This window comes from Chionomys nivalis, chromosome 16 (assembly GCF_950005125.1).
Source record: "Chionomys nivalis chromosome 16, mChiNiv1.1, whole genome shotgun sequence".
Taxonomy (NCBI): Eukaryota; Metazoa; Chordata; class Mammalia; order Rodentia; family Cricetidae; genus Chionomys; species Chionomys nivalis.
The window spans coordinates 19,912,293-19,924,422 of NC_080101.1; the positions used below are offsets into that span (position 1 = coordinate 19,912,293).

At 37.2% G+C, this 12,130-nt stretch overlaps 1 protein-coding gene across 2 annotated transcripts in view; it reads right to left on the bottom strand.

Moving 5' to 3' along the window:
• Positions 1-6,801: 6,801 nt before the first annotated feature.
• Smc2 (structural maintenance of chromosomes 2) overlaps positions 6,802-12,130 on the bottom strand; it is a 39,514-nt gene continuing 34,185 nt past the window's right edge. For both annotated transcript variants that reach the window (XM_057790930.1, XM_057790931.1), the window contains exons 24-25: positions 10,467-10,614; positions 6,802-8,541 (exon numbers count right to left, since the gene is read on the bottom strand). In XM_057790930.1, the coding sequence (XP_057646913.1) occupies positions 8,383-8,541; positions 10,467-10,614 (307 nt within the window). In that variant the 3' untranslated portion in view covers positions 6,802-8,382. The remainder of the gene's footprint in view (positions 8,542-10,466; positions 10,615-12,130) is intronic.

A 12,130-nucleotide genomic window follows, 5' to 3' on the forward strand; every position in this document is an offset into this window, starting at 1 on the left:
GCTATAATTTATTTATGAGGCCACATGGTCAGGAAGAAATAGGCTGTATTTTGAGCTATGAGTTGAATGTTGGGGCTATGGGTTCTAGATAGTCCCCAGTGGAGAAAACCTGAGTGAACTCTGTCAACAGCTGAAGGCCCCGCTGCCAGCAAGGCTTGCATCATGTGTACGTCAACAGGATAAAGTCCGAAGTACAGGATTACTATGAAAGAACTGCTATCTACACACATCCTAAGCAAGGCTTACATGCTACACAAGCCAGTCTCTCCAGGCGCTGTGTAGAAGCATGACCCACACACAGTGCAACAAAATAGGTCCCTCTAAGAAGCTGAGAGTTTTGTAGGGGGTAGACAAACTTGGGACCATCACAATGGGGAGGGAGTGCGTTATGCCACGACAGTATCTGTGTGTTGGTAAGCGATGCCCAGAGGACACAACACATCAAAGAATCTGTGGCACCGTGGAGATGATGTGCTGTGTGCATGGACCCAGCTAACAGCTCATGCCATCCCTCCGTGTGACCTCTGCAGCGCTGCCCATAGATCACACTCTCCAGCTCTTTCTGTTCTAAACCAAGACAAAGCGACCTGGAACAGGATAAGTCTTCTCTGGAGGGGCTTAGCTGAAGAGAAGTGGGTTCTAGGTTTAGTGTGAATATCCACAGAGTGGTCCAGGACAATGTCCTTCAATTTTCACCTCTTGATTTAGATTAGGCAGAAGAGACTAGGCCAAATAATAATAGATCAGACAAAATGACAATGAATGTCAATGTGAGGATTAAATTGCATAGTATATGTAATGTGTATACAAAAATAAGAAGTATGTTTTTTATGACAGCTCACGTGTCATGAGGAAAAAGATAGAGATGATACTAAATTTTGAAAAAGTACTTAGCAGTATGGTATAATGTAAGATCTCAGTATTTATTTCTTCCTTGTGATTACCTCACATCAAATGTTTACAGTGTATGCTGATTTCGAGTTTCCCCTCTAGAGTCCCAAAGAAAAGCCTATTGCACATTTCACCTACAGTTATCAAAATTCTCTCTTCACAAAGCAGCCTGTTGTATCTGGGGTAAGTTGTAGGGAGACACGAAATTGGGATTTAGCATAGTCAGATTATTCATTTGTCACTAGTCTCTGGGAATTCATGAACATTTGGTTAGAGTCACTTTTCTCTGATATTCAAGGAGCATTAATTGCAGTGTTTCTCAATCTTGACTCCACTGAAATTATAATGAGTAGCTGCCGCCTGAGAACACTTACCAAGGGTGGGTGTACTATCTCATTTAATCCTTGCAAGTCCATTAAGTGATTACTATCACCGCCCTCATTTTACAGATAAGTGCAATTTGGCTAATAATAATAGAAAGATAAATCTAGACATGTAGGTAATAGCCAGAATTGGGATTTGGATTTCTGAGTCTCACGTCTTTGCTTATATCCATTACACTGTTAAATCTCAGCTAAGATGGAAACTCCACCAAAGTTTATTCTCTTAGTGAGCTATAAAATAATAGAAATTGAGTACCTCAAATGTCAACTTGTTCATTAAGAGACGAAGTACAAACAATATAAAAATGATAAATCACAGTTGACTTTTTACAACCTCGGTGTTCCCTGAGAAAACTAAACTCATCAATCTTTCTCCCAACTAATCTTTTCAACATTAATGATTTTCTAAAGTAAATTAGAAACTGGGAATTAATGAGTTTTTCTTCTTAATGACAGAAGCCTCATATCATTCCAGTTTCCAAACCAAATTACCAGTTAAGTTATCAAAGAATATGTGGATCACAGTCCTCTATGGGCCTTAGTTACAGACTTTAATAATTAAAATTTCTCACTAAAGGGACACTTTTCATTCTCAAGAATGAAATCATGTGCTTTATTTTAGAGGCCTCATTTCCTGGGCAGTGTAATGATGTTTGTTTCTTGTCATATGTTACATGATCCACAAAACACATGCTTTCAATATAAAATATGGCTTATATACATTTTTAAGTACACAATTATAATTTTCAATGAGCCATGTACAAGAGATGCATTGATTCATGTCATTTGCCTGAAGTGCCAGTCAAACTGGCAGCTTTTTCACCTTTTTGCTGTCCTTGAGGCTGGGCACAGAATGCCAAACCCCACACTGTCATTAGAGATGCCAATCAGAAGAGGAACCACTTACTTTTAACAGGAGAAATGAAAAGTGTAATCGTCCCAGATTTGTCAAATCATTTCACAAAGTAACAATACCATTAATAAATCATGCCAGTCCTGGAAAGAGACCAGTGTTCCCAGCATCACATTTATGAGCAAGTCATTATATTGGAGCAAGATTATTAAATCAAAAGACTTGGATACTTTATGTAGTCCTTGAGGGGATTAGATACATTGTAGTATTTTCTTTCTGGCTACTTTATGTGCTTTTTATTTTAAAATTATACCTTTTCTGGAAAGCCAATACGAGAAGAGTAAAACACTTATCAGGTGTCCCTAGGATAAAGTGTTCTAGAAAGCTCATAGGAGAAGTGGAATAAGATGCTAAAGACACAGCATGAGAGGAGTGGTTGAGCCAGCTCAAGGGCTCACTTTGGATTGCTGGCTGGCTGTGGAGGTGTTCCCTTAGGAATAATCTCTATAAAAGAGTTAAAGGAAATAAGACTGAGTAGAGGGGGAAGTCAAGCTGTGATGAAGGCCTGAAGAGTTCCAGCCTACTCTTTAGAACCGCTTCTGAACTAGAAAAATCCAATGCTGGAGAGTTGTACCAAGTACAGACTTTTCCCATTCTGCATGTGACCTGTCACTTTGAATGATGGAGTCCTTTGCCATACAGAAGCTTTTCAGTTTCCTGAGGTCCCGTTTATTGTTCTTCTTACGGTCTGTGCTAACACTGTATGGTTTGGAAAGTTTTTTCTTGTGCCAATGAGTTCCATGCTAGACTCCACTTTCTCTCCTACGAGATTCAGTGTAGCTGACCTTATGTTGAAGTCTTAGATCCATTTGGACTTGAGTTTTGGACAGGGTGATAAGAATGGATCTAATTTGGACCAAATTCATAAACTGGAATTCTTGTACGTGCAGCCATTCAGTTTGACTAGCACCATTTGTTGAAGATGCCTTCTTATATTCCATTGTGCATTTCTGGCTTCTTTATCAAAATCAGGTGTCCATAGGTGGGTGAACTTATGTCTAGGTCTTCGATTTGATTACATTGATCAATGTGTCTGTTTTTGTGCCAATACTATGTCCTTTTAGCTCTATAGCTTTATATAGCTGTAGATGGTGCTATCTCCACCAGTTCAGGAATGTTATATCTATCCTGGGTTTTTTATGTTTCCATATGAAGCTGAGAATTGTTTTTTCAGGATCTATAAAGAATTAAGTTAGTATTTATTTATTTTATTTTATTTTTGAGACAGGATTTCTCTGTGTAGCTTTGGAATAGGTCCTGGAACTCACTTTGTATACCAGACTGGCCACGAATTTACAGAGATCCACCTGTCTCTCCCTCCCGAGTGCTGGGATTAAAGGTGTATGCCACCACTGCCTGGTTTGCATTGGGATTTTGGTGGGGATGCATTGAATCTGTAGGTTGCTTTTGGTGTGGTGGCCAGTTTTACTATATTAACCTTACCAGTCCATAAGCATGAGAGATCTTCCCATCTTCTGATATCGTCTTCATTTTTTTCCCCAACATGTGAAAATTTTTATTATACAAGTCTTTCACTTGCTTGGTTAGAGTTACTCCATGATATTTAATGGTTTTTGAAGCTATTGCTAAAAGTTTTGTTTCTCTTGTTTCTTTCTTAGTCTGTTTATTCTTTGCATATAAGGTGCTTTAGTTTTGATTTCTATTGCTGTGAAGAGACACCATGACTATGGCAACTCTTATAAATGTAAACATTTAATTGGGGTGGTTTGCTTACAGTTCAGAGGTTCAGGTCATTATAATTATGGTGCCCTGCAGAATTAGCTGAATCCTACACCTTACAGGCAAGTCCATCCAGACACTGGGCTGTATCCTAAGCATAGGAAACATCAAAACCTGCCCTCACAGTGGCACTTCCTTGAATAAGGCCATACCCACTCCAACAAAGCCACACTCCCTATGAGATTATGGGGGTTAATTACATCTAAACTACCACAGAACGCTACTGATTTTTGTGTATTTTTTAATCCTAACTTTCATGGAATTTCTAAGGCCATTTCCTTCTGTTGTCTTATTGCTGAAGTTAAGACTTCAGGTACTCTATTGGGTATATATGGAGAGAGGAGACAATCTTGTCTTGTTCCTGATTTTAGTGGAATGATTTATAGTTAATGTTGGCTATGCTATGGCTTGTCTCACTGCATCTCCCCAGAACTCTTATCTTGAAGGGGTGGGGAGTTGTTGAATCTTGTGAAAGGTCTCTTGTGCATCTGAGGTGCTAATGTGTATTTTGTTCTCTGGTTTCTCTATATGATGGATCTTGTTTATCAATTTCTGTATGTTGAACCACCCCCAAACCACTTCATCTCTGGGATGAAGCAAGTCTACTTGATCGTGGGGGACGATCTTTTTGATGCCTTCTTTGGTTTGCAAATATTTTATCAAGAATTTTTGCATCTATGTTCATAAGGACAATTGATCTGTAATTCTTTATTGGTTCTTTATGTGGCTCGGGAGCCAGAGTAACCATGGTTTCATAAAAAAAATTAGGCAGTGCTGTTTTTTTTTGTAGGGTGATTTGAGGAGTATTGGGATTTACTCTTCTTTGAAAGTCTTGTAGAATTCTGTGCTAATACCATCCAGCCCTGGGCTTTTTCTGGTTGGGAGATTTTTAATTACTGCTTCTATTTTACTGGGGATTATAGGTCTGTTTAAAACTCTTATCTGATCCTGATTTAACTTTGATAAGTAGTATGTGTTGCAAAAATTATCTGTATCTTCTAGATTTTCTGATTTTTGTGGAGTACAGGTTTTTGAAGTATGTCCCTGCTATTCTCTGGGTTTCCTCAGTATCTGTTATGCCCTCTTTTCATCTTTAATGTTGTTAACCTGAATATCTTCTTTCAGCCTTTTAATTTTGCTAAGGGTTTGTAAATCCTATTGACTTTCTCAAAGAAACAACTCGGTGTAACACTGATGGTTTGTATTGGGCTTTTTGTTTGTTTCTATTTTACTGATTGCAGCCCCGAGTGTGATTTTTTTCTTCACATTTGGTATTATTCTTTTTGTTCTAGAGTCTTTTTAAGTTACTAATATAGGATCTCTCCAACTTTTTTTTTTTAATGTAGAAACTGAGTATTAAGAACTTGCCTCTTAGAACTGCCTTGTGTTCCATTATTTGGCTATGTTGTGTTTTCATTTTCATTCAATACTAAAAAGTGTTTTTTCCCCCTTAATTTCTGTCTTGACCCATTTTTTTTATTCACTAGAGAGTTGTTTAGTTTCCATGAGCTTGAAAGCTTTTTGTTGTTGATATCCAGCTTTAATCTGACGTGACAAGACAGAATATAGGGTGTTATTTCCATTTTCTTATATCTGTTGAGAACTACTTTGTGTCTGAATTATGTGGTCAAGTTTGAAAAATGTCCCATTAGGTGCCAAGTGGTGTATTCTTGTTAGGTCCATTGGATTTAGGACATGATTTAAAGCCAGCATCTCTCTATTCATCTTTGTTTTGGTGACCTGTTTGTCAAAGTGGGGTAGTGAAGTCTCCTATGTATGTGTGAGGTTCTCTGTGTGATTTGTAATGTAGTAGTGCTTCTTTACGAACTTCAGTGCCCTGTGTTTGGTGCATAGATGTTAAAAACTGCAATACCCTCTAGGTGGAATTTTCCTCTGATGAGTATGTAGTGTCCTTCCCTATCTCTTCTGATTAGTTTGGTTTGAAGTCTATTTTGTCAGATATTAAAATGGCTCATTCCATGCCTGGCCTATTCCTTACATCCCCTGCTGGGACCTGTGTACTGCCAGGGATGGCTCCCGGCAATCATGAGTTGATGAATCCAACAAAACAGAGATAAAGATGGGCTTTGAGGCTGTATGATTATTTTCTACCCATGGTTAGATGCTCCTCCTCCTCAAGGTCTGGTAGCACACTAGTATGCTTCAGAAGATGGTGAGGCTGTTGATGTAGATAGCATGGTCTTGACTTAGGGATCCCACTGGAGTTTACTGTAAATTCTACATGGTGCCCTTAACAATGGCACTTACACCACGGAGTCTCTGCCTTGCCATATGCTCTTAAGGGATAAAGCTGTTTTACTTTTTACTGAACCTTCTCTTGTGTCCTTCTTGAAGCTACCCTGTCAGGTGGTACACAGGTCAAACAGTATTCTCAGTTGTTCAATCTGCTGCCCTCACAATTATAGGAGGCAATAGAAAGTATAAAATGTAGTAACTCTAGAACACTCATCAATATAAAGTTTGTCAGTACACTATAAAATTTTTCAAAATATATATCTTTGGTTATGGAGTTTTATCACAGTATTAGAAAAACAAGTAAGGCAACTCCCAATCTGCTACACTTCTGGATTAGACATGATCATCCTAAGCGTCCAGTGCTAGAGTCAGCCATCCTCTAAGTGTTATTACTGTGTGTGAGTTACTTAACTTCTGTTCAGTGATTCCTCAGTCATACAATGCTGATAAAGATTACCTCATTGAGTTATGTGAGGCCTAAAGAAGAAAATATATATAAATGAAAAGTGTCCGGCTTAAGTTATTAACGTTAATTCGCTGTCTTATGGATATATATATACATAAAATACCACAACTTCCTTACACTGAAAAAAACATTACTAAAAAAATTTAATGTCTTACAGAAATTTAATATATGCACAAGAATTTTCAAAAAGCAAAATTATACATAATACAAAAAAAAAGCATACAAGGAAATAATTTATAGTCAAAGAAAGGAAAACACATAAAATGGTCAACCTTATAAGTGATTTTAAAAATGTTGGCTAAAACAGCAATTCAATGCTATTTTATAACTGCATAATCTAAAATATTAACAGTTTGCATTGATTAGATTGTGATCAAATTAGAATACTGTATGACTGATACTGTGACTAGACACAACTGTTTTGACCAACAGTTTATAATACCTTGGGGAAATGTCCATTATCTGTGATCAATACTGTCTGTAGGTCAGTATTTACAGCTTAGTTTCTTCTCTCCCAAAGTAGACAGAACTACTCCAGACGAAATCATTTCTAATATGTCCCAGGGTACAAATTACCTAAGGGCATCACAGATATGTATGGCAAATGAAGTTTGAGAAATGTCCAACTCAGGGTTTGTAAAATATATGAGAAAAAGTAGAACATCAAGCAACTAAAGCTTATATATCAGGAAGAAATATGGGACCAAAATATGTAAAATCAGATTAGATCACATCAGAGTTCTGAGGATTCCAAGTGTGGAGGTGTTGTTGAGGTGGAATTTTGTCTAGAGAGACTGCAAGTGAGGATCTCAGGTATTAGCTCCGCCTCCTGCTTTCCTAAAGGAGTCTCACCATTTGATCAGGACAGGCAGAAGGCACTAATTAAATCAATCATCAAGCCTTTGGGCTATTTTGGTAGAAAAGACAGATTTAGGTTTATCAGATTCTTACAAAATATATTTTTCACTTAATCTGCTACGTCCTATATTCACCAAAAGGCTATTGATTGGATTATGAAAAATCTGACAAAAACCTTGAAAAAATATTAGAGGACTTTAGATAAAGTAATACCAAGGGAAACAAGTGTAAAACAGTGCAGCACATTTCTCCCCAAGCTTCTATTAAAATTCCCAAAGACCAATCAATTATCACACATATACAAACATGATAGCCCAACACCATTAAAGTGAAACATTTTCTCAATCTCCATTTCCCATCTGAGAATCTGGCATGGTATTCCCACAGGACTGGTCTCAGCTCAGTGCATCCATCATTGCTGTGTTCCCTTTGCTGGTCAGAGACATGCTTTATAAATATTCTAGACTCAAATGATTTTATAAGCAAAAGAAAATTCATTAATATTGCCCTTAGAAATTAAACTAGTTAAATGTTGTCAGCTATAGTTTTCCTATAACTTCATCTGTTTCTTTATATTTTGGCTTTTGCATCAGAATTTAACAGCGAGGCATATCTCAGGTTCCTTAATACATAAAAAGATTTTTCTAAGTAAAAAAAAAGTTGATGATATTCATGTAATCATAGATACAATAATTAGATCATAATCACACTAGGCAAGAAAAGAGGAATCTATTCTTTTACAAGTGATAAAAAGAAGACTTAAGTAAAATAATGATGATGTTATTATATAAACAACTTAGACCCAAATTCTTGAACATTAATGTGTAAAAGCAGGCCAAGGTAAGAAGTCTGTTCTCTGAACTTCCAGCACATGTTCATTTGGGTTCTTTTCCTTTGGACTTTGCTTCCTTTGGAATCTTCCCATTTTGACTCTGAGTGAACCTAGCTACTGTAGAAACACCATCCACAAACTTGGTTTTGAAGAGGACGTTTGCATTGTTGAACATACCTTCTTTGAGGGACACCACAATGAACTTAAGGGAAGAGAAAGAAGCAAAAACATTAAGGAAGTTCACTCTCTTAAATAATAGCATTTAAACAGAGACCACAAAAGTCAAAATAGAACATTGGGGGGGGGGGTGTCATAGGGGGATAGAAAGAACAGCAGGGTAAATGATAAACTCTGAGTGGTGGAAGGCTTTATTAGGGAGGGAGTTCAAAGCAAGTACAATATTGTACACACACACACACACACACACACACACACTAAATGAAAATTTCCCATATGGGCTGACAATACTCCCCTCTCCTAAGAGCTAATGACTAACAAACTGATATTAGACACGTGGATATGAGATGCTTCATTTCGAGTTGTTAGTCAGGATTGTCCAAGAAACTCCCAAAACATTACACAGGTTATTGTTGTTGCCCCTGGTGGAAGATACACTACTGCTGAGGACATCATGCACTTTGGACAAAGGATCTAGAGGACACTCGGCTGGTTCTGACCTGAAAACCTCTTCCCTGAGACTTAGCTTTCATGGTATCAGAAGGTGCCATGCAAGTTTCCATAGAAGAGAAGCAACTACCAGTCCTACCCAGCATGGCAATGATAACCCTGATGGTGCAACAGTGGCATGCACACCCTGGCAATAATCAATAACTTTCTGATTATCCTTAAGGAAAACCATGCCTGGGTGTGGAAACGTGGCCATGAGGTCATGGGTTTCTGAGGAGAACCTACAACTGCCTTTTATTAAACTAGCCTAATTCCTAACTGATTTTAAATGTTTATCCTTACATCCACAGATGAGTGTACCTCTCAGCCCTCATCAAAGAAACTTCTTAGAAAACCACAACAGGTCAAAATGCAGAGAACAAGTGATCTTATGGTCCATAGTTCTGATGCATCTGTAACACAACTCCTGGATCTAAGCTCAGGCAATCCTGAGGAATGGGAGAGTTACATGGGAGGGGAGGATGGAGTAAAAGGAAGGGTGAAAATGATATAACTATATTTGAATTTAAAAAGAGAATTATATGGAGGTCATTCTGTTCTTTCCTTAAACACACAACACCAAGAAAATGCATTCTCAAATACCAACTGAAAACAGGTATGGCCCTATGTATCCAAATGAACAGTAATGTTCTTTTTATCTTAGAAGTTTCTTCATTTTACTTTCAGAGTTGATTATGTAAGGATATTAATTCCCAGTAGCTGACTTTTGTGGACAGCATTCCCTATTTTATTATTAGCTCTAATCATTTAGTGAAATAATTTTCTTTTTTAAAAGATTTATTTAAGCTGGGCAGTGGTGGCGCACACCTTTAATACTAGCACTCGGGAGGCAGAGGCAGGCGGATCTCTGTGAGTTTGAGGCCAGCCTGGTTTACAAGAGCTAGTTCCAGGACAGGCTTCAAAGCTACAGAGAAACTCTGTCTTGAAAAACAAAAACAAACAAACAACAAAAACAATTATTTATTATGTCATGTATACAGTGTTTTGTTGGCACACATGCTAGCAGGCCAGAAGAGGGCGCCTCTCATTACAGATGATTGTGAGCCACCATGTGGTTGCTAGGAATTGAACTCAGGTCTTCTAGAAGAGTAGCCAGTGCTGTGAACCACTGAGTGAAATATTTTTTTTTTAATGTGATGAGTTTAATAACACCAAAAAAGATTGCAAATTCTTGCAGTTCTGCCTGAGTCCAAACACCACCTTCAGATACTTAGGAAAAGGCACCACTTAATGGTAGGCGCCCCCAAACTGCCATAATAGATATTCTTGAGTGACTACGAGGAGTCAAGACCCCAGAAGTGTACTACATGTAGGTTTATTCAGCCATGCTTGACAGCTATAGCTCCTTTAACAACAATACATTTAAAAAAAAAAAAAAAAAAAAAAGAGGAAAAAAAAGCTCCTTTTTAGCTTTAAGGAATTTCTTCTGGAGTGGCCTACCTGAGAATGTGTGAAGTGTGTCCGCAGCATCTGCCCAATGTTCTGCGTGTGAGAAAGATCCAAGGCTGCATCCACCTCATCCAAGATATAAATTGGAGCGGGTTTGAAGAGGAGCATGGACAATATTAGTGACAGAGCCACTAGAGACCTGAGAAAAGGTTGGAGGAAGTAAAGCCATAAACATTTACAGACATTCACCAAAACACTAAAGCAATTTTGCAAGATCCTTAATATGATAAACAGCACAGACTCATCTCAAAGTCATAAAGATTCTAGGTTCCAAAGCTCTCTTCACAAGCATATGATTTTCACGACACAATTTTAATATTCTCAATACACTTTGCATTTATACTGACTGAAGATCATGTTATTTTTAAAAACGAATTCATTATATGTATTGGGGTTTTGCCTGCATATATGTTTGTGCACTGCTACATGCATTGTATCCTCACAGGCCAGAAGAGGGTGTCATAACTGGTGCAACTGGAGTCACAAATGGTTATGAGTTGCCACAAGGGTGCTGGCAACTAAACCCATGTCCTCTAGAAGAGCAGCCAATGCTAACACCTATGAGATATCTTTCCAGTCCTAGATCTTGTTCCTTTCTAACAAATGACATTTATCCCTACCTCAATTGTTTATTTAGAGCCTAGATAACAGGTAAGAGAGTGGCTATATATTTATTAAGGAAGCAATAAAGACTTAGTGACCCCTTTAAAATTTAATTATACACGTATTTGCACAAATACACTCATACAAACTTTATGTACAGATTATATTTCTACACAAAACATAACAAAGAGCTTCAAAAGGAAAAACAACAGGTCTCAATTTTAAAAATAATTTTCTGAATTATAAAATTCTTCTGGCTTTTGTCTGAAAAAGTTTATTGGCTTCAATATGAATGTTCCTCTTAGATACAATTCTAGGTTGACCCCTTTTCTTTGGCATTTTTAATGCTCTAACACTTGTAGCTGGCAGTTTAGGATAAGAAGTCTAAAGTATCAAATCATCCTTACCTCCATGATATGTATTTTTCGCTGGCTGTCTTTAAATTTTATAACTGTACAGGTCTGTATATGCTTTGCTATATCAATATATCTAAATGCTTATCTTAGACTAGCTCAAATGGTGGTCTTTTACAGAATTCATGGTATCTGGGAGATTTGGGGTCATTATTTCTTTAAATATTTCTGTTTCCTGTTTTCCTCTATTTTTGGAATATTAATTTCATGTGTGTCAGGCAGCTTCCACAAAACACCAAACTAACTTTGAGTTATTGCTGTTTTTTTCCTCCTGAGTTAAGTAGATTTGACTGCTACATCAAGTTAACTCTTCATTTTATAGAATCTAATTCATTAATCTTGTGAAATATACATTTCAGTTATATTTTACCTCTACACTTTCACATGACTATTTTTTAACAGGTTTTATCTCTCTGTTATCTAATTGTGAAAACAATTTCACATCCACTTGAAGTCTCATATTTCTAGGTTTGTTTCTTTTAAAGAATTATTCTTTTCTAGGTTAACATACTGAGTTTTCTTTTGCAAATTTACTGATATTATTATTATTTTAAATACAGGCTTTTGCTGTGTAGCCCTGGTTGAGCTAGCTCACTGTTCCAGACCAAGATGGTCTCACAATTTTGGCAATCTTTTTTT